Source organism: Sciurus carolinensis, chromosome 5 (assembly GCF_902686445.1).
Source record: "Sciurus carolinensis chromosome 5, mSciCar1.2, whole genome shotgun sequence".
Classification (NCBI taxonomy): domain Eukaryota; kingdom Metazoa; phylum Chordata; class Mammalia; order Rodentia; family Sciuridae; genus Sciurus; species Sciurus carolinensis.
Genome location: NC_062217.1, coordinates 115,734,544 through 115,758,736, shown reverse-complemented (window position 1 = coordinate 115,758,736; position 24,193 = coordinate 115,734,544). Strand labels below are relative to the sequence as shown.

The window sequence follows — 24,193 nt, the reverse complement described above, 5'->3', positions numbered from 1 at the left end:
TTTTAAAACTCACAAATAATATATACAATGGTTATCTCTAAAAAATAGAACATGTATCTGTGTCAAAAAATGTTCTGCTGTTCTCAGATGTTCTAGCTCCCAATATGAGTCAAGATCCTAATATTATGAGGAAAACTTACTAACAGGATTATTTATAAATTTGTGGGTTTGGGAAAACCTCATGAGAAGTTTTAACTATTTAATAAAATCAGTTTTGTGGGTGTGTGTGTGTGTTGTACTGGGGATTGAACCCAGAGGTGATCTATCATCAGGCTACACTCCTCACCCCTTTTTATTTTTTGAGAAGGGGTCTCCTGAAGTTGCTGAGGCTGGGCATGAACTTGTGATCCTCCTAGCCTAGCCTCCTGAGTCACTGGGATTACAGGCAGTTGCCACCACTCACAGCCTAGCAATGTCAAAATTTTTTTTAAAAAGGAGAAAAAGAAGAAAAAGGATAAGGCATTGCCTTTTTAGTTAAACAAAACAAAACAAAACAACCACAAACCAACAAACCATTCAATCAGTTGGGCATTTTGGACATTTTCCTAGGGTATAAAATATGATTTTATATAAACAAGAAGTTTTAATTTGTCTTTAATGAATAAATTTCTAACAATCTGTCCTCTTGAACTTAGGGATTTTTTCATTTTCCTCCTCAGAAATAACAAACCTTAAATATCGTTGAACCTATAAAATAATTAAATGTAATTCAATGAGCATGTGTTATTCATGGGAACAACCACAAAGAAAAGTTATTAACCTTGAAAATACATTGTTTCACATTTTCATTAACAGATTTGGTTGGGATTTTATTAGAACTATACCTCAAGGCCACACAGCCCCCTGTTTAAGATTTTGCCCAAAAGAAATAACAGATGATCAGAAAAAGAAAGCAAGTCACAAAATTATAATTAGACATGTGAAGATAAAGAAAATATTTGTAAGATCGAATGAAAGCACCAATAACAAAATGCAATATTAATGTAAAAAACTAGTAGGAAAACAACCACATCTTATGGATGTAGTCATTCCTCTGTATATGTTCCATGTTCAAAATCTGCAGGTGCTGAAGTCTGCTATATACAATGGTACAGTGTTTGCATATAATCTGTGCAAATACTCTTATATACTTAAATAACCTCTAGATTACTTATAATATTTAACACAATGTGAATATAATGTAAATAGTTATTATACTGTATTATTTAGAGAAGACTGACAAGAAAAAAGTCTAAGTTTGTACATGTTCAGAACAGACATAATTAAATTTTTTTTTTTTTTTTTAATCCAGGGCTAGTTGAATTCAATGATGGAAAACCTATGGGTATGAAGGCTGATCAAACACAACAGAAATAATTGCTATTAAAATGGTAAGCCAATTAAAGTGAGTAATCTAACAGGTGACTTTAACAAATCACAACCTACTTTTTAAAGTTACTGGGGAAAAAGGTTACTAGCATTATCTTTCTGAGGAAGAAGCCAGAAATCTCATCCCTGGGATAAAGGGAAAGTAAGAGTTCTCTTACTGTGTTGGGAGGAGGGTTGAAGTAGCTCATGGTTGAGGACCAAGACCTTTACTCAGCAGTATTAAGGCTTGGCATGAGTGGGAAAGGGAGTGGTCTGGGGAAGAGATGGGACAGACTCTGGAATCAATGACACCCTCATCTGTGTTAGAGCAAGGGCTTGCAATGAGAGGTCTAGGACAACAAATGACACACAGAAGCATGGTAGTGACATCTTGCTGTCCATAAAAAGGTATAGTGATGGAGTATGGCTGGGAAGTGGCCCAGTTAGGGTCTGTGCTTCTGAGTTCCTCTTTGCAAGCAGGTGGGTCCATGTGACTAGTTCTTACCAACAGAATATGAGCTTAAACTTTTGAGCAGAGGAATGTGTCTCTTGAACACACTTTTCTCCTGGGCTGGCAGGGAGCACAGCAGCCTTGGAAACTGTGTGCTGAAGGTGGGCAGAGCCTGAGTTCTCAACTGCATGGGGAAAATTCCTTGCCTCATGTGGAACTGTTGTGTCACAGAGAAACAAATTTCTGTATTTTGTGTGTCACTGGATTATTGTTGCATATTATGATCACAGCGTCTTAGCCTCCCCTAAGATGAGAAGTCACACTATGATCTCTGTGAGAATTGAGAGGGCAAGACAACCACAGCAATGGTTCTAGAATTTGATAGGCATTGGTCAGAATGCTCTTAGAGCTACCTGGGGCATGCCTTATGCCCTGCTAGGTGGTGACAGGTATGGGAACCACAATGATGGGGAAGTAGAGAAGAGGACTACCATTAGCAGAAACTCTGGCTGAGATATCCTCAGGGAACTCTCAGAACTGAAGGGTAACAAGGGTTGATGTTCTCACGAAGCAGAATGGAGTAGAGCCAGAGGAACAGGACTTAAAATTATTATGTGATCCCTGGCAAAATGGCTTCTGTGAATCTGTTAGCTATCATTCTATACTGTCAGTATGTGTGACTTCAACAGTAATTCCCTTATTTTAATAGGCCAAGAAAAGAGATAAATGAGTTGTTAGGAACATGCATAAAGTTTGAAGTAAATATATTCTGAGTGGGAGACCAATGAGATACCCAAAGGAAAAAAAAATGCTAATAAGTTAGGAGAAAGATTACATAAACACATCCAATGTTCTATTTTGCTTGGTATGTTTTCTTTCTCAAGAGTACACCTAGTGCCCAGTACAGTAACTGGCACAAAACAGAAGCTCAGAAATATTTATTAAAAAAGTTAATAAACTGGGTTAACTTAATAAGTAAGAACATAATTTCCATTCTTCCTAATTATTCAGTGATAAATGTCTCTGGAATGTGGTCACCATGAATAGTAGCCATGTTTCAGTTTTGAAGCACTTTACCCATTATATTTTTCATGACTAGAGAAAAATATAATGACTTAAAACAAAATATTTATAAGTAAGAGTCCTCAAATGGAATCTTAAAAAAATCATTCAAATATCAAAAGGAATTTATTTTCCAAGGAAATATACTCTTACAAATTAGGCAAGTTCTTTTGAAGATTCTTTTTGAAGAGTCATCTGTGACATATGACCATAGTATCCAAAATTACATTTTGGTTTATATAGTGCATAGATCAGATTATCCTACTTAACAAGCCAGTACTTGCCTTATTATTATTCAAAATCCATAAAACTTTTATAAAGCCTTAGCATTTCAGAAATCCAGACAGTCATGTGATAGTGTTCTTATTTACTCTCTCCTAGGAATTAGAAGATATTTAAAGCCTGAGTGAATACTTTAAAATGAATGTACCCATAGGCTAAATTTACTATCAGAAGACCATGCTCCACTTAATAGGAACACATTTATATACCCTGATGCCAAAAGAAAAGCTGGCCTCATTTCATGATCTTTTAACATTTTTCAACAAAATAAGTTTTTATGTTTTACATTCTTAGACAATACCTTTATGAAGATCACATTTCAAACTATAAAATGACCTTCCTGATTTCCATTACAGAAGTTGAGAGAAATACACAGGCAGAGGAATATCATGTTATGAGAGTCATGGACAATATTAGTACTGGCATCCTAATTCAAAGATATTTTTCTTAAATTGTACCCTTATATTGCTTATTTTGCTATAACCAGTGTGATAGTATAATAGCAATAACTAATACGTGATATGACTATACAAATTTATAGTTGTATAATAAAAAGAAAAATTCAAGTGATATATTAATTTGATAAATATTTTTTAGGGCCTATTATAAACAAAGCCTTTGACATGAAATAATCATAAATCATGTTAAGGTGTTCCTACTTTCAAGAAGCTTTCATGGGGGAGGCAAATAAGACATATGGATGGATGATAGGCAGTTGCAGCATGTTTGATCCAATATGTAATTACTAATATTTTACTACATATTACATATTATCCACCACCTTACATGAATGAAATATCTTCACTTTTAAAGGGCAGCCTTTTCTAATTGGCTCTAGCCTTCTGAAGGTCATGTACAGTGTTTGTACTGTACTTTGTAATATATCTCTGCATTTGGTTTATGTATCACGTTCCTCTGATACTTGGCTGTCACAGCAATAAGGCCTGAAACTGTATTGTTAACCACCGTATTCTTAGCACCCAGCATCTGGTAAGATAAGGATAGCAGAAGGCTTCTAACTGAACTATTCCTTAAAAAAATTTTCTTTTTGACACTGGGGATTGAACCCAGATGTGCTTTACATTGAGCCACATTCCCAGTCTTTTTTATTTTTTAGTTTGACACAGGGTCTCACTAAGTTGCTGAGGCTGGCTTTGAACTTCAGATCCTCCTGGCTCAGCCTCCTGAGTTGCTGGGATGATAAACATATGCCACCATGCCCAGTCAGTCCTTTAAATTTAAGGTCTGAACTGATACAAGATTCAAATAAGCATCTATGATCTGCAAGTTGCAGCTTATAATTTACATACAAAATAGACTTGTGTTGTAGCTATTTTCAAAGTTATCAGACAGTAAAAATCTTTCCAACTTTTCTTAATTAGAGTCTTTGAATTATAACACTATTAATGTTGGTCTTTAAGAAAACATAAAAAAATTATATATGTGTAATGATTTCAATTATAACCAAACTAAATAAATCCAGAGCATAAAATGGTAAAATATGCTTCACTGGAAAAAAAAATCTTTGCTGAGTCTAAAAAGAAATAAACATTGCTGAATTTCAGACCACCCAAAGAGAACTTCATTTTCTGACCATTATTAGCTACTGAGTCAAGTCAATTCACCCACAATATTCACTCCATACCACATTTTAGAGACAACAGAAAAATCCTCTGATACAGAATTCTTTAGAAACAGTATAGAGTTGAAATGATTTCTTCTGTCTCATTAATATTATGTAATAATTTTACTTCATAATGATTCCCACCCTCCTTTAAAACAAAGAGGAACAAAATGTGAGAAATCAAATAGAAAAACTCCCTCTTTTATCCAACCCAGATGGCCTGGTTATGCGATTTTTCTCAGTGCTGTGCCAAGCTGGAGGCATGGCTGAAAATAAGCTAGTTGCAGTTAAATTCAAAGTGAACACAGACCATGGCTGAACATTATTTCTTAAAAAGATGAAGCACTTCAGGTACCAATAATGTTGTTTGGACTGATTTTGGCTTCCTGAACTTTGAGATTTTTCCCCCCTACTGCTGCATTTGAGGATGTTTTAACTTGTGTAGCTCCCCAGGTCTCAATGACTGGGAGTTGTACTTTCAGATGCTGAACTCACATACACAGCAACATTGCTTATCTGGGGCTTCGGGTTATCGCTATTACAGACCTTCAGGATACCGAGCTAAAAGAGAAAGCCTTACCTTACAGAGATGTATCTTGTGTTAAAGTGAATTAAAATGGGGCGGACTATGAACAGAAAGGGATGTTTCATTGGTGTCTCCAGTACTCTTGAATCACCTAACTCCATATATATCTCATCTCTCTGATGAATTTGAAAAACTTGAGAGAAGGGAGAGTACAGAGATGTTTAAAACTAGATGGTAATTAATTTAAAAAGAGTGTTGAAAGAAGATGCAAAAAGCAGGAACTGCTTAAGGGAACTGTTCCCAGGATCAGAATTTAGGAAGGAATGACTTCTCAGTCCCAAAATAACTCTTTCCATCCACACTGGCTGAGAATTTGCACTTCACTTTTTTTTGTTGTTGTTGTTTAAAGTCCTCTTGATTTATTTGGGATAAAACACATTTGTAAGAGACACATTTCTCTCTTAAAAGCACGATTTAGAATTTCTCAGGATTTCAGCATGGGAAAGTCTACCAGAGAGAGGTAAACTGGGCTAATGCCCACTCTATTGGTTATGCTAGTTTTCATCCAAAAAAAATCAGCCTACTTCCTTCTTTCCCCTGGTGTTCCTAAAGTCTTGGCTTCCTATTTGATGCATTTCCAAGGGATGGCATACTTCACAGGAACCAAGGCCTTTAGTTTCTCCCTTATCTGTCTTTACAAAGTAGATTTCATCTTGTTACTTCTACCAGTGCATTAACCTAGCCTTTGAAGATATGTCTCTTTCTTCAAGTGACTGGCAAAACTATGCCTAAAACAGTAGATGAAAAATTGCATTCTTTAGGTATGATACCATACACGATGCACATGGTGCAGCTGTATATGAAAGGCTCCACAGCAAACCTTAAAATGGGTTAAGTATTCAAACAGTGAGCACCAGCCCTTGTAATGCTAGACCCACAGTCTTCCTTAGAAAGTAAAGACCAAAAGAAGAAACAAAAACAAAAAGTTGTAGGAAGGATAACTCTCTGTCATGACCGAACAGACCTGTTATCAAATTACTTCTCTTCAAAAGCATGTGCATGTTGCAAGCAACTTCACAGAAAGAACTGAGAACTGACGTTCAATCTGGGTGAGTGGAGAGAGGGTAGGAAGAGAGAAAGAGCATCAAGGATACTTGTGGGAAGAAAGAGCTGCCCAATGGCCAAAGTATGGGTCCTGGGTAAACAGTGACAGCAACAAGGAGGTTAGTGAAAGGTACAGAAAGAAGGGTATATGATTCTAAAAGAAGCTTTGCTGACATAGACCTTAGCCCAGCCCTAAAACATGGAAATTACTTAATGTTCTTATTCCCTTAATTGTAGTATGTGGTTAATTTTTGAAAGATATTATTTTGCTTTAATCAATTTCAAGTTTAACCCATTTATATATGACAAAAATGAACCTTTTGCTATTTAGTGCCCATTTGCATATATAAATTTTATCATTATTATTATTTTAAAAGTGCAGCGTGGTAAAGGGCTGTGATGAAAGGCTGCCAGAGTGCCTCAATAACCTAAGACAACTCTTAATCAGTGGTCTCCAACGTGGGTATGAATAGAAATCCTGGGGATTACAATTATACAAATAGCTAGGCCCCTTCGTCACATGTACAGAGAGAGGGAAGTAAAGCTTTTAAAAGGCAAGCTCCCTGTGTCTTTTGGATGTGTGATCAGAATCAGAATCTGCATTTTGTACACTAACTGAAGCTTGAGAGACTGTGGTAGGAGACTGCTCCTGCCTGTTTCTCACATCCACTAGTGGAAGGTGTTGACCTTCACTGCCAGAGTTTAAGAGCCTTAAGAGCCAGGAGATAGGTGTGGTGGTGCATGCCTGTAACCCCAGCTTCTCAAGAGGCTGAGGCAGGAGGATCTTAAGTTTGAGATCAATCTAGGTAACTTAGTGAGACCCTGTCTTAAAACAAAACCCAAAGCAAAACCAAACATAAACAAACAAATAACAACAATAACAAAAAAAATTGGTTGGGGATGTAGCTCAGTAATAATGTGGCCCAGAGCTTAATCCCCAGTAACAATAAATAAATTAATTAATAGAAAGAAGATCCTTAGGTTTGAAGCAAAAGAAAGTATGCTTGGATTTGTGAGACAACTTGTTTAAATAAATAAATAAATAGATAGATAAATAAATAAATAAATAAATGAATAAATAAACAAACGCCCAAAAAGCTCAATAAAGTAGAAGGAGCTTGGATTTCAACCTGCTTCTCAGTGACACTATTCATAGCTCTTCCTCCAAAGTTATGAAGAATGTTCTTACTATCTGGCTATGGTCAATTTGATGGAGGTTCACTTCCTTCACAAGGAGAAAGTAGACTTAAGAGTGTCTTCCTTCGGAGTAAACCTGCCTCTTATATAGAGAGAAGGTAAAAACCTTGACTGGCAAGCTGAAATTATGTTCTAATATAACATCAATGGCAGAAGCTTTCCCAGTTGTTTCCAGCAATTTATCTGGACAATCTTGTTAATAAGGATGTAACATAATAAAACTGAAATGTTAGATCTTTATTTGAAAGACACCTGTTGGAAACCTTTGGCAATTACTATAATTTTATAGAATACAAATCACTCAATTTATTTCAGTGACTTTTCAAGACTTCTTCCATTTTACCTAAAGGGTTTGGATCTGTTTTTTTTTTTTTTTTTTTTTTTTTTAACTGTGATTTACTTCTTTTTAAAAAATATTCTGAGAGCCAAGAGACAGACAAAATTTAAGGTCAAATACATTTTAATATAGTTTAAATTTATCATGGTTGTTCAATAGGAATTCATCTTTTTACATTTCTATTATATTTCTAAAGTAACATCTTTTTCATGTGCTTTTAAAATTACATGAGATTTTGGGGAAAGATTTTATTTCTCTTACTTAGCTAAAATCTTCAGGAACAGCTCTAGCTTTTATATTTTTAGGAGGACCTTTCACAGTGTGATGACAATCTGGTTGACAATCTGATTATTACAGCTGTAGTTGGTAAAGCACTATATTTCTAAAATTACATAATGGAAAGATGATGTACGTGTCTGAGCATTCCAGAGGTAGATCCAGGTATTGTGTAAAAGAGGAAATTTCACTGTAAATAGTATAACCATTAGGTGAAAATAGAAAAGTCAGATATATCTAATAAATATCTAATTTTTTAGAATAAAACTTATAGTTTGTATTTTATAATTTAGCACTACTTGCTTAAACCTTTTTCTTATTTTTCAATTGAACTCTTTTTCTACTCTTCCCCCTACTACTTCAAATGTTCCCCCTACTACTTCCAGCTACTTCAAATGTTTATTTTATTAAGCTTCCTCAAAGGAACAATTCTTAGATATAGTAATTCCTCTGACTTTGTGTGGGTTTGAACCCAGAGCACTCTACCACTGAGCTACATCCCCAGCTCTTTTTATTATTATTTTTTTAAATTTTGAAACAGGGTCTTGTTAAATTGCTTAGGGCCTCACCAAGTTGCTGAAATTGGCCTTGAACTTGTGATCCTCCTGCCTCAGTCTCCCTAAATTGCTGGAATTATACATGCGCCACCATGCTAGGCTTAGTGTGTGTGTGTGTGTATTTTTATTTTTTGCTTTTATATTCCTTTATTTATCCTGTTGCCTTACAGACTCTTTTAATTTGATATTTTTCTTGCTTTGTGAGTTAAGGTTCAATTTCATTTTTCTTCCTTTTTCAAAATAAAGGCTTCTAAAGTTATTACATTCAGAAATATAAATTGTGATATGTATTCCTTTCATTTTGATTTTTGAATTAGTCTACTGCTGTACTTTTGATTTTATAGTCAATGATTATTTCTCCCCTTTAGAACTTAAGGAGTTTTCTTCAAAGTGGTAATAAGGTTAGGATTTCTGAACAAATAAAGAGAAAGCAGCACAGTGGCTGCCTCTGAATGCGTCGCCTGCAGTGAGGGTGGAGTTTTTGGTTATTGTAGCTTTTATGATTTTAAGCTATTCCATCACTAGGGATTAGGGTGGAGGTGGCTAGGCCTTTCTCCAATTTACTTCCTAGCGACATTTCCTTTAATGGAAAAAACTGTTTCTGTGTCTGTTTTAAAAATCCATTTCCACTGGCACTGTAGTTGGTAAAATTCTTCCTAGATATTAGCAGAAGCCTGACTTAGCCTATTAGGTTTAATGTTACTGTGAAATGTTTTTTTCTGTGTATCTTACAAAGCATTTTCATTGGATGCTAGAAAAGGACAGCTGGCTAGCTGTATCTTTGTGTGGAAATTGTGAGAATGCTTTCAATTTCCTTCATAAAGGTCAAGGGTTACATTAAATCACTTTCTGAAACTTTAGAAGGGACTATATTAGGCATTTATTTTCAATTCCAATTACATAATCTTATTCACATTTAACACTTGCCTCTTAAAGTGTTAAATCCAAGATATGATAATGAAGAAATTGCTTTTAGAAAACTTAAGTGTCACTTATTTTAACAGTATTCACTATTTTGACAGTGAAGCTATATACTAACATAATATTACATATAAAATAAGTAAACCTGATACATTTAAAATAAGGTTTAAAAAGAATAATAACAATTTAGGTAAATTATTTTTTAAAACTTGATTTTCGGGTTGGGGGTGTAGGGATAGTGTGCTTGCTTGCCACGCATAAGGCTCTAGGTTGATCCCCAGCACTGAAAAAACATAACAAAATAAAAACAACAACAACAACAAAATAACTCCCCAAATGACAAGGCAATAAATAATACTAGGGAAAGGTAGGGTAATGGTAGGGCCTTACAGAGATCAACTGCAAACAGTGTTTATATAATGAAAATGATTATTAACAGGCACTGTAATATCTCAGGTACTGATTTAAATGCTTTATATTCACTGACTCACATTTTCCTCACAACCACCTGGGGAAGTAAGTGCTCCTGCTTTCATTTTACAGATAAGGAAATTGAGGCACAGAAAGGTCAAAGGACTTGCTTGAAGGTACAGCTAGTAATGAGCAGGACGAAGGTGATAACCTGGGCAACCTGGCTCCTGATGCTCTGTTCTTTATCTGCACTTTTTTGTTTTTTAGGTTACTGGGGATTGAACATAGGGCCCTGCACAAACTATGCACTCTACCCCTGACCTACATCCACATCCTTTTAAATTCATTTTAATTTTGATGGAGTCTCACTAAATTGCCCAGGTGGGTCTCAAACTTTCAATCCTCTTGCTTCAGCCTCCACAGTAGCTGAGATTACAGGTGTGTGCCACAGTACTCCGTGTTTATAGTCTGCCTCTCTCTAACTTAGCCTAATTAACATAAATACTGAATATTGATCTAATTCAAATTTCACTGTAACGACACTGGGAAGCTGTTGGGACAGAAAAATATGCATGTGTGGCACTAGGTAACAATAAGATCATATTTCACAGAAGGAAGTCAAGTCACAGTGTCCATCTGAAAAACGAAGAAATAGGGAAGTACACATGTTATCTAGACTTTGGAAATAAATACTAAATTCAGAAAAAAAAGAGTTGAAAATAGTGCCTCTAGATATTTAGAAATAGGTATGGGAGGGTGGAGAAGCTTTTGTTTTTCATAATAAGCCTTGGAAAACTTTGACTTTAAAAGTTAAAAGCAAGTATAGCTTTAATAAAAATAAAAACTAAATTAAAAGTAGATCAGAATGGAAAGTAAACAGCTAAGCATGTGGTCTTATGAAACTAGTTTTCAGTGCAAGAACTCCCATGTTAATCATCAGTAGGCTAATCTCTAAACTCTTCCAATTAGTAAAACCCTTAAATCAAATTAAAAAAAGAAAAAAATGTGGGCGGGGGCAGGGCCAGGGAGAGCCCTGCACATGGGAAGCAAATGCTCCACCACAGAGTTATGCCCCAAGCCCATGAATGAATATTTTTAATTGAAGGAACACTTCTTGACAATAAAGAATAGTTCTTGGGGCTGGAGAGATAGCTCAGTCGGTAGAGTGCTTGCCTTGCAAGCACAAGGCCCTGGGTTCGATCCCCAGCACCCCAAAAAAAAAAAAATAGTTCTTTAGTATTTTTCTCTCTTCTATCTGCACCCTAAAACTAGCACAGAACTTTACATTTTAATAATCAATAAGAACTGTAGAAGTGGCATGTGGTATATTTGTTCTTTTTCATATCACCTAAATATTCAGTCAAAAATTTGGTCACTTTAAAAAACTAAGTTGATGGTTTTAGACGGTCTTTTCTGCACCTTTAAAAGTGTACTCTCCCAGAGTTTTTCCTGTCCTTTGTTCTTGCTCACGGTAAATTTCAGGACCGAATGTCTGATTTTAATTTTTAAGTGCTGTTAGCCAATCTTTTCATTGCTGCTTTCTCTAACATTCTTAGAATAAGAACACTGGTTTCCTAGAAAAGCTACAGCAATTACACATGACTTGGAAGTAAACACTCTATTTTCAAGTCATAATATAGTATGAGCCTGAAGAAATTTGCAAAACCATACTAATTCTTCGGTAAGTTTACATTTCAATTACTGCAAGGCTGAAAGTCTTTAAGTAGGCCATATCAGTCACACTATACAGGAAATTATATCCTAGGAAAGGTCTGTTTTAAAAATAGGCAAAGGAAGAAAGGAAAGTTGCCAAAATACACAGCACTTTCCATTTGTTTTGATTTGAACACAGCATCTGTTTTATCAGGTGCAATCTACCACTTGCAGGCGTAAGGGGAATGGTAGTAGTTAGGGTGGGAATAAGTAAATTAGTCGGAATGTTTGCTTTTGGAAAATAGTTTTTAAGTAGATATCAGCAGAATTTAGGTCATAATCAAATGCCACAAAGAAATTGGGCTTTGGGATAAGTGTTCAGACTGGACTATATATATATGCTGTAACCCAGCAGAATCAAAGTTGAGAAGGTAGATCAATCCACTTAAGAAATGTGCATGCTCTTGTAAATATAATTTAATATTTGATATACATTAAAAGTCAACTTTTTGGGGCTGGGGTATGGCTTAGTGGTAGAGCGCTTGTCCAGCATGTGTGAGGCACTGGGTTTGAATCTCAGTACCACATAAAAATAAAGGTTCATCCACAACTATATATATATATATATATATTTTTTTTTAAGTCAACTTTTTTTCCTTTTCTTATTTATTCATCATTCAGAAATACCTTTCTTGCCTACTTAATAGGGCTATAGTAAGGATGACTGGGATATTATGGGGATAGGCAGAATGATGCCTTCCTTTTCCAAAACGTCCATGTTCCAATCTCTGGGAACTGTCAATAGGTTAGGTTATATGGTAAAGGGGAAATTAAAGCGGGGGCTGGGGGTGGGGGGACGGACAGATGGAATTCAGGCTGCTAATCAGACAACCTTGAAAGGAGGAGATTATTCTAGATTACTCAAATGGGCCCAATGCAATCACAAAGGTCCTTGTAAGAGGAAGAGGGAGGCAGAAGGAAAGAACAAGATAGCCAGAAGCATAAAAAGGTACAAAGTTGGTGGCTTTGAAGACGGAGGAACAGAGACCTAACCCAAGGAAGGTGGGCAGCCTGTTGAAGCTGGAAAAGGAAAGCAGATAGTTTCCCTTTGAGCCTCTAATAGGAATGTAGTCCTGTAGATCCATTCTAGATTTCTGACCTCTACACAAGTATAAATTTGTCATTTTAAGCCTATAAGAGTGTGGTAATTTGTTAGAGCAGCAATTGGAAATAATAAGATGCAAAATTATTTTGATATTGGTAGAAAATCATATATAAAAAAGATAGTATTATTACAAGATGACACCTTAACTTAGTCTAACAGCCTTGATGTTGGATAGTTTGATTACTGGGAGGTTTTGAAGTTGTATTATGTTTCCTTCTCAAAGGTTAATGTCCTGCCCTTCCTGTTGTAGTGCCTGACCATTTTTGGTTTTTGCACTCATTTTATTTATGAAACTGTGTCAATTACCATGTAATTATCAAACCAGCTCTAGCCACCTGCCTTTCTATTTCCTTAGTTTCTTTTACTCATTACTCTAGTTTTCCCAAAGGAATGGTTAAGAAAACTTTTTTCTTTTGCATAAGATATTCCTTACTTTGTTAATGATTAGTTATTCTTTAGAAACAATTCTACATTTAGCTGGGAGTACAGCTCCGTGGTAGAGCACTTGCTTAGTATGAGCGAAGTCCTGAGTTCAATACCCATTGCTGCAAAAAGGTGATGACCTGCTAAAAAGCATTACAACAACACAAAAACATCAATGCAAACAACATGCCAAGAATGTATTCGAAAAAACACAAATACACATATGTAGATATATAAACACATGTCAAGCTTTATAGTTTTGAATAAGAATGTCAATGGATTTTCTCCACAGACTAAATTAAATTTACAAAGCAGAATTAAAATTTCAGAGCTAGACGAGCCTTATGAATCTCAAATGTATAAAACAATCTAGTAATAAAAATCTGGGTGTTTTCTTAAGTGTGTTCTCAAGTCTTTGAAAATTAACATTAAAGAAGTAAGATTGAAGCATAGTGATAAATGGACTAGTCTTTTTATAATGGTTCTTAGCTCAGTCCCTAAAACACATCTTTCCTTCTCTTATAGCATCATTTGCACACATAGGCCCACTTGTTTTTATTATAATTTATTTAATACCTTCATATTTCTTATTGCTACCCCCTTTCCCTTTTATTTTTACTTTAGGGGGTAGTATTTCTTGCCTGCTGATAATATCCTCAAAGTATTAGAGCTTCTGATCCAAACTTCACTTTCAACTTATACTTCAACATTTCCCCCACAAAAATCAAGCAAATTTGGAAGGGGACACAAGAGAGTACCTTAAACACAAGTATATACACAAAGACAAACCAATTGTTGCTTATCTTGGGTCTCAGGAATGCTTTCTAGGGTGAAATTGTTGAGAGGCATATTACCCTGTACTTCAACTGTACAACTAATTATATTAAGAAAAACATCTCATTTAGTAATAGCATTATAAATATCCCAAATAGGGAGAGGAAGGATGGGGGAATGTGCTTGCCTAGCATGCGCAAGACGCTGGGTTCAATCTCCAGTACTGAAAAACAAACGAACAAACAAAATAAAAAATTCAAACCCATCAACCAAACAAACAAATCAAACAAAAAGTAAACTACATAGGGAAGGATTCACCTTCATTAAGCACTGGCTAATCTGTATTTCATAGTTCATGTATTTATGATGTTTAGAAATGGTGGGAAACTCTTGTTTTTAACCATTCAAAAGAATATTTTAATTAAATTATTTCAAGTAGGGCAGAATATTGTCTAGGGAAATTGCACAAGGATTACTATGAAGAATTACTATGAAACTAAAGTATAAAAACTGATAGAAATTTCATGTCTACTGAAATGAGTAATAAAAAAAATTTGGGTTGTATTTCACTTGATTTTTTATTTCATTTTTTCCTATTAGTTATTTTATTTTTCAAAAACATTGGTCAATGATTTCTTGGAAAACAAAACAAAACAGGTCTTTCTCAATAGGCAGTTTGAGAAGCACTGTTAATGAAAAGTAAGTGCTGACTTCTAAAAAACTAATAAAACAATACTTGTCATATTTATTACAATATATATTAAAACATATCCTTCAAGTAATTTATAAGATGAATTTAAATGACTAGGACTTAATGTGGTTCTATGTCTTAAGACTATTTCACTAATTCTAGATCCAAGAATAAGGATAGAAAAACTTCATAGCTCAATTAAGTTCTTTATTTCTGCTAAATGTATTCCACTATTTGAATTGAGTGGTAAAGTATACTTCATTACAAAAATTAGTTTCACATAAAAGAGAAAAAAATGTGAATAACAGTTCAGTAGAATAGGTTAGTTATAAAAGTCTATTGCTTCTTCCCTGAAACCCCAAAATATAGAATCATGATCTGATTCCTGATCATTTGATGAGTTTGAGGACAACACTTCTGTTTAAGATTCTTTATGAAGAACTATGGCTATATACTCAAAAGAGTTAAAAAACAGGTACTCAAATTCTTATACATGAATGTTTGAAGCAGCTCTATTCATAATGGCCAAAACAGAACAATTCCAATGTCTGTCAACGGATGAATAAACAAAATGTGTTTTTCGTTTATCAATACAATGGGATATTGTTCAACCACAAAGAAGAATGAAATACTGATACATACTAAGACATGGATGAGCCTTGAAAACATATGCTAAGTGAAAGAAGTCAGTTACAAAAGGTCACGGATTACACAATTCTATTTGTATACAATACCCAGAATAAGAAAATTTTCTCTGAAATTTCACTCTATCAAACAAGGTAAACCATGTCAGGGATTCATATGTGAGGAAGACCATTTTCTATTAAACAGTATGGTTAAGACTGGGAAAGAGAACGTACAGAAATGAAAAAACAATGAGTAAACAACAACAACAAAAAACAACAACCAGAAATAGGGAAGAGTAAACTGAAAGAAGAAATATTGAGGACTAAAAACAAAATCATTATAAGTAGAGCCCAATTCAAGAAGAAAAAAGTTGGAATTGTTAGTAATAACAGAATGCCTGCATACTTAAATCAATTAGAAAGTGTTAAAAGGCCTATGAAAGAAAAGAACTTTGCAGGAAAAGAGATATTCTCAGCATACCTATAAATTTATAAGGATAGAAAAGCCACAACCCTCTCCCCAAAAGTCAAGCAAACAAAACAAATTCCCCAAACCCTTATTATACTGGAATTTACAGACTAAGAATTATCCAATTACTCATCTTGGGAACCACATATGTCTTTAGATACCAACCAACAGTGAACTACTTTTTAAAATCCACTTTGGAGTTGTTGTCAAAGTTAGTTGTTTAAGAAAATATAAATTTCATTACTTCACATTTACATCATAGTTTCACCCAAAACATGATTCCAGCTGTTTCTCAATGAACAGAAGTTTTCCAGTGTTTCGCATTATTGATTAATTGAGAATTAATCACTCATAAAAACTATACTTACATACTCCTTCACGTTTTTTGTTTTCACAGTTTTATATGAATAATATGCAGGATAAAGCATTCCAAACACCAGCCTAAAAATAAAAAAGGAGATGACTAATTAAACACAACAATTCTTTATTTTATTTTATGGTTATGGGGGTCCAATCCAGACCTTTGTCCATGCTAGGCAAGTGCTCTACCAGGGAGCTACACCTTTCCCACCTCCACTAATGGTGGTTGAACCCAGGGGCCCTTTACCACTGATCTAAACCCCCCACCCCTTTTTATTTTTTGATAGGGTCTCACTAAGTTGTTGTGGCTGGTCTCCAACTTGCCAACTTCCTGCTTCAGCCTCCTGAAAGGCAGGGACTACAGGTATGTGCCACCAAGCCTGGTTCCAACAATGCTTTTAACAGCTCAAGAAAACTAACATAATAGAAAAGAAGTATTTCAGGAAACTTATAACTGTAAATTTGCACGAAGGCAAATGTGTATAAACTAAATTCACTCAGAAAAGCAAAGTCAAATACATTTTTTAAAAAAAAAAGATATTTCAATATTTTAGATGGCAGTTTCATGGAATAAAAGATTATTTTTCAAAAAAACCCAGACTTTTAAATCCTGTTTTGCAACATAAAAACCCATTCTCTGGTTCCTTGAATAACATTTGGAAAATGTAGGAAATCCATGAAAGTAAAATAAAAATTGTCCAATCCTACCAGTCATCAACAATCACATACCATATTTTATCATATGCAAATCCCACTCTTTATCTGTATATAGTAAACCTAAAACATAAACATACACACACAATTTGTGAAGATGAAGACTTGATCATTCATGATACAAACTTGCTTCTAATTATGACAGCGTTATGAAACAACACTGATATATTATCATGTGCATTAAAATAACCATAAGCATTTATAAAATGACTTCAAATCGCTAATAGATCTTAGTGTAATTAATTACACTCATCCATTGCACAGGTCCAAGAGATATATACAAACATAGAATAAACAGATGGACACAGAAATATTATGACAGTTTATAATTGTATTTTCCTGTAATATGGCATTTTTTGGTACTTGAATATTATTCAACAGTATTCTTTTTTTTTTTTTTTTGGAATGGGGAATTGAACCCAGGGGTGCTTAACCACTGAGCCACATTCCCAGCCACCTTTGAGTCTCACAGAATTGCTTAGGGCCTTGCTAAATTGCTGAGACTGGCTTTGAACTTGTGATGGTCCTGTCTCAGCCTCCAGAACTGCTGGGATTACAAGCTGTGACACTATGCTTGGTTCAGCAGTGTTATTCTTAATGTCTGCATTGCCTTGTACTTTTTGATTCCCACAATCCTGAGTTTACAGGATTCTGGTTAATCCCTAAGATTTTGCTATTGCACATAATACTGTAAAAAACATTTTTCTGATCACTGACATTTCCTTACTGGTGATATTCCTGCTTCAAAGAGTATATACATACTTTACCTACTTCTGAAATATCCTCCACAGAAGTTGTTCTGTTTTACATTTCTATACGTTACAAATCAAATGTTTTATTTAAAACAAACAAACAAACAAACAAAAAAAAAACCAAAGATTTGCCAGTTAAATAGGAGAAACAAATAAAAACCTTACTTTTTTTTTTCCCCTCTGTACTGAGGATAGAACCCAGGACCTTAACACATACTAGGTAAGTGCTCTACCACTGAGCTACATTCCCAACCCTTTTTACTCTATTTTTTTTTTTTTTTTCTTTTTTTGTGGTGCTGGGTATTGAACCCAGGGCCTTATGCATGCGAGGTAAGCACTCTACCAACTGAGCTATATCCCCAGCCCGTTTTTTACTCTATTTTGAGACTAAGGCCAAGGCTGGCCTTAATCTTGTGATCCTCCTACCTCAGCCTCCTGAGAAATTGGGTTTACTGGTATGTGCACCATCACCACCTTAGAGCTGTTTTAATATACATTTCTGAATACTAGTAAGTTTGAATTTCTTTCAAGTGTATACTAGTGTTTTGTTGCAGAGTGATATCTTTTTGTCTATTTTTTGTTTATTCTATTTTAGAATAAGTTTTACAGAAAAGTTGGGAAGATAGTGCAGATAAGTCCCATATACCCCATACTAACATCATACATTGGTATAGTGTATTTGTCATACTGACACATGAACTACACTCCATACTTACTTTGGATTTCCTTAGTTTTTACAGAGTATCGTTTTTCTGCACTGTACAGTAGAAAGTGTAGCATCTTACATTTAGAGGCCTTAGAGCTCCTTTAGCTGTACTTTCCACAGAGTTTCCTTGTTTCTGATCACCCTGACAGTTTCGAGGAATACTGAGGAAGTATACATAGAATTCTTCTCTACTGGAATTTGGTTTTTGTTCATCTCATGATCAGATGGAGGTATGGGTTTCTGGGAAGGTCACAGAAGTCAAGTGCTATTCCTATCACTTTATGCCAAGGGCACAGTTACCAATGTGACTCATCACTGTTAATGTTACCCTGTACTACTATGCCCAGACAGTGTTTTGTCAGATTTTCCAACTGTGGAGTTACTCTTTTACCTCTACTTTCCATACTATACCTTTTGGGAGGAAGTCACCATTCACAGTCCATGTTTGAGTGGGAGTTATGCTCTACTTCACTGATGGCAGAGTGTCTACATAAGTTATTTGGAATTCTTCTGCACAGGACACTTGTCTATACTCCCCCAGTTGTTTATTCAATATTTATTGATATCAGTATGAACTCATTAATATTTATTTTATACTTTGAATTATAGTCCAAAATCTCTTTATTTATTCATTGTGGTGCTGGGGATTGAACCCTGGGCTTCCTGCATGTGAGGCAAACTATCTACCACTGAGCCACATCTCCAGCCCAGTACCACTTTATTTTGTTGCTCCAAGCATTGGCTATTGGGAAAGCTTTCGGTTAGTTCCTGTGGCTATTTGACATTACATCTATGTTTGTGAGATTCTCTTGAATGCTTCATTACTTCCTGGCATTACATGATACTCTAGGTTCATCTTGCATATTTCCTGTTCCATTCCTACCATCGGTCACATCCCCAAAGAGCCCCAGTTCTTTTTATTAAGGATGGTATTTGAAACCAATATCTGGGTGCTAGGTATGCTCACTGTTACTGGAGGATTGTTGAGTCTAAGTCCTTCTTTTGTCTATTTTACATATATATATATATATATATGTATATGTATATTTTGGTTGTAGGTGGACACAATACCTTTATTTTATTTTTATGTGGTACTGAGGATTGAACCCAGGGCCCCACGCATGCTAGGTAAGTGCTCCACCACTGAGCCAAAACCCTAGCCCCTATTTTACATGTTAATACATAGTATTATATTAGTTTGCTAGGGTTACCATAAAAATATTATACTCTGGGGGGCTTAGACAACAGAAATTCTTTTTTTCACAGTTCTGTATGCTAGAAGCCCAAGTTCAAAGTGTTGGTAGGTTTTGTGTCTTCTAAGGATTCTTTCAGGCTCGCAGCCTTCTAGCTCTGTCCCCACACAGTTGCCTCTTAAGTCTATGTGTCCTAATCTCTTCTTATAAGGATACCAATCATACTGGATTAAGATCTATCTCAAAAATGTCATTTTAACTTAATCACCTCTTTGAAGACCCAAACCAGACACATTCTGAAGTATAGGGCGTTAAAACTTCAACATATGAACCAGGTACAGGGGTTATGACTTCAACACATGAATTTTGGGAGGACACACCTCAGTCTATAACACATATCGTATATTTGTGAACCTTCATATTGAATAAATGTATTTACTTATATGATGAAGTCTTTCTTACTGGAAAAATACTTAAATCTTATTTTTAGTTCATTTATAGGACATATTAGGGGAGGGTGAAGGCAGTACATTTCTGGTGACTTCCTTATCCTTTGGTTTGTTGATTATGTCAGAGGAGGAATACTGAGGAATACCAAGGAATACTAAGTCTTCTGTTGGGGATTTTATCCTTAGCAACTAGAAGCACATCACTAATAATTCTGCCTTACCTAATATGACTGCCCTGGAAATGCCACTTCACCAGAAGCACTAACTCCCACTCTTTGCCAATAGGAATTTTAGTTGTGCCACAGAGGTCAGGACTTTTCAGTTAAACTTTATGCCCCTTCATCCCCTCTCACACAAAGCACAGAAACCTTTCAGTTCAGACTTTTTAAGAAAATAATTACCCAAGGTCTAAACAAGTACTCAGGTCCCAGGGCAGCTCTGTGTCCATCCTCGCTGTTGACATTAGGTATAATTCCGTAAGTAAGCAATCGGAGTTCTCTTTTTCATTTTCAAGATCATAGTTTTAATCCAATTCGTGTTTCCCTTTAGAACATGGACATAATTAAGGTATTATCTTCCATATTCTCATATAATCTAGTGCCACCAGATTTAAATGCAACATGAGGGGCTGGGGTTGTGGCTCAGGGTAGAGTGCTTGCCTAGCATCCATGAGGCACTGGGTTCGATTCTCAGCACCACATATAAATAAATGAATAAAATAAAGGTCTATCGACATCTAAAATATATATATATGTATATATATATATATATATATATTTTTTTTTTTTTTTTTGGGTGCTGGGAATGGAACCCAGGGTCTTGTGCTTACAAGGCAAGCACTCTACCGACTGAGCTATCTCCCCAGCCCCCTAAAAAATATAAAAAAAAAAAAAAGAATTACAGATTTAAATGCTACATTGCTTCTTTCTATCTTTCTTTTGAACAGATCTTTCTCTCCTGCTTCCCTTGGCAGACAAATCCATCTAATCTGTAACTCAGTCTTGTTGGTTCTTCCTCGGTGAGAGTACATGCATCCATCCTTCCTGCTTTATTTTTGATCTTGTGGCCAATACTTATTTTCACTTGGGTTCAGGCCATCTCATCTGACTTACTGGATAGTTTCCAACCCAGTCCTGTGTCCACTGTTAGATCAGTCTTTTTAATATACCTGCAGCCTGGCCTTGCCTGAAGACTTCAGTGGCTGGTTGCCTCACCTGCTTGCTGACCAGCCCATGTGGGGGCTCATCAGAACGTAAATTGAAAAGCACTGCTTTATATACACCATCTGCTCCAACATGGTTCCCTCATTATGCCTGCTGTATTTCTACTTCAGTCCTGGAATGTATGCTTTTTGCCTGGAATGGCTCCCTCCCTTTCTTTCTTTTCTCCTTTTTAATTCTTGCTTAATTAAATCAGATATTTTTCCCTCAAGATCCAATCTTCCTGCATAAATCATCTACATTATTTTATTTAGAACTTTAGAGGAATTTGTCAGGATTAGTCATTTTGCATTTAGTGTATTCTATTTTAGATTGTTTGAAAAAAATGTTTTTTAGTATATAGCTTCTACTGTAGATAATTTTTTTAAATATAGGAAGGATTTGGGGTTAGTTGATAATATGCATATTGGTGTTTGACCTTCTTTCTTTCTTTCTTTTTTTTTTTTTTTTTTGCGGTGCTGGGGATTGAACCCAGGGTCTTGTGCTTGTGAGGAAGGCACTCTACCAACTGAGCTACATCCCCAGCCCTTGACCTTATTTCTTAACCTCTGTGTTGAATAGACAAAAAATTGAACAAAAAAGAATATCCCTAACTCCTCTTTCTTGTAATAAAAAAAAAATAATGTATATCATTTGGAACAGGGCAAAGATTAAATGTCTTAATGTAGAACAATTTTTTTCAGAACCACTCCTATTAGTATTATTTTCTAGAGGTTTTCTTTTTGGTTTATTTTCTTTAACAGTGGGGGTCTATGGTAGATGTTTGCAGCCTGGGAGGTCGGGCATAAAGCCAAAACATGAGCACACGTATAAAATAAAGTATATTTTAGTAGGCCACCTATAAAATAAACTCAGGGTTTATAAAAGGAATATTTGCTACAAATAAAATTCACCTATAAATTTGAATATTTTTTCAGTTATAGAGGCAGGAAGAAATAGTTACTCATTTCCTCTTCATCCTATTTCCAACTAAAGAGGGGGAACTTTGCCAAAATACTCAAGATACCCTTCTCTCCCACTAAGGTGAAGCTGTCTTTTGAAATGTACAAACCCTGCCTATGTTGAAAAATGTATACTAATTTTAAGTGGAAAAAAATGTTAAGGGAATGCAGTAGTGGGAAATGGTCCTTACATTTTTCATATGTGGAAAATACTTAAAATAGCTATTTTCTAGACAGATGTTCTATCATTTACCAAAATTATTTTGGAGAATTACAGCATGTTCAAAGTCAAGTCTTAAAAACAACCAGTAGGAGAGTTCTGAATACTAGATGTAATTATGTCATCAAAGCATAAAAGCTATCAGAATCTGTCTGATCCCCAGCACTGAAGCTATCTATCATTTCATAAAACACTGATTAAAAGTTCTTTCTCTAATTTAGACCCTAAGAGCACCTTATTATAGAATTTTAAGAAGATGTAGGAAAGTGTATTACAATATAAAAATCACTAGTAATTTCAACACTAAAGTGAATCATTTTTCCTTTTTGTTAAAGGGTTTTCCAAATGTTTTCACACGTCTGATATATTTGTCTTCCAAATGCTTTGAAAAATCATAAATATTATTAATAGTTTAATAGCAAAACTAATCAAGACAGGTTACAAAGCAGTAATACCAAAAATTTAAACTTTTTAAAAAAAGATCTATTATTTTTATTACCATTCCTTTAAAAATTAAAAAAAAAATATATATATACCTATCATCTAGTTTTAAGAATTAACAGTGAGTCACTCTTATCTTTTTCAGGTTTTCTATATCTTTAAGAAACATTATTTAAAAACATAATATGGTTTAGAAGCATAATTAGAACATAATTGAAAACATAATTAACATTAGGATACAGAAAGATGCCCAATGCTATATTGTCAGCATTTTCTTACACCTTTAAATATTCTTTAATAATACCGTTTAATACATGGTATAGAATTCCCTTAAGTGAATGAAAACTATTCAATCACTTCTTACATGTCCAGTACAATGATGAATATTCTTTGATTAATAATAGCAGCAATTACTTATGAACACTTTATAAGAGGTATAATGTTAAGCATTTTACATGCATTATTTCATTAATTTACCAATAACACCTAGAGATGGGTGCTATTTTAAAACCTATTTTATGGATGTAAAGAATGAATCTTCAAGAAGGTAAGAAACTAATCTAGGATCATACAACTTGTAAGTTTGGTGGCTGAATTCAAAACCATGCATGTCCACTCCAGAATGCACTTACAATCTGTTTATTTCTTAATGACATTTTTCTAAAAGTGAAATAACTAGGTCAAACGGTCTAAAATTTTGATACATATGGTGGAATAAAAAAAATCTATCCAAACTGCTATTTATAAAGGAATAACAATGTATATTCTTATCAGGAATATATGAAAATACCCATTTTAAATGACTGTTCTAAAAAACTGGATAAGAAAAAAATGTCTAGATGAATTAAGTGAAGTAGAAGAGATGGCAGCCATCAGGTTTTTTTTTTTTTTTTTTAAACAACAGAGGAAATGTGTTTCTAAAATAGTAAAATATGGTTTAGAACAACAATGTCATGTATAAATCACTACTAAAAGAAAAAAAAGTTCAATAAATATTAATCTATGGTACTAACATTTAATTTTGGAACTGCTTATACCTAAAATTTTTATATTATGAATTCCCTCTCTAATGTATAAAAGAATGTAAACCATAGTTTGTCAAAAATAAATGCAACAAGTGGGCACAGTGGTGCACGCCGGTAAACCCAGCGACTTGGGAGGCTGAGGCAGGAGGATCAAGAGTTCAAAGCCAGGCTCAGTAATGTAGCGAGGCCCTCAGCCACTTCGTGAGACCCTGTCTCTAAATACAGCACAAAAAAGGGCTGGGATGTGGCTCAGTGGTTAAGTGGCCCTGGATTCAA

At 34.8% G+C, this 24,193-nt stretch overlaps 1 protein-coding gene across 1 annotated transcript in view; it reads right to left on the bottom strand.

The window, feature by feature from the left end:
* Nucleotides 1-24,193, bottom strand: part of Reep3 (receptor accessory protein 3) — an 88,147-nt gene that overhangs the window by 25,426 nt on the left and 38,528 nt on the right. Inside the window, exon 2 of the mRNA XM_047552446.1 lies at nucleotides 16,265-16,337. Within this exon, the coding sequence (XP_047408402.1) occupies nucleotides 16,265-16,337 (73 nt within the window). The remainder of the gene's footprint in view (nucleotides 1-16,264; nucleotides 16,338-24,193) is intronic.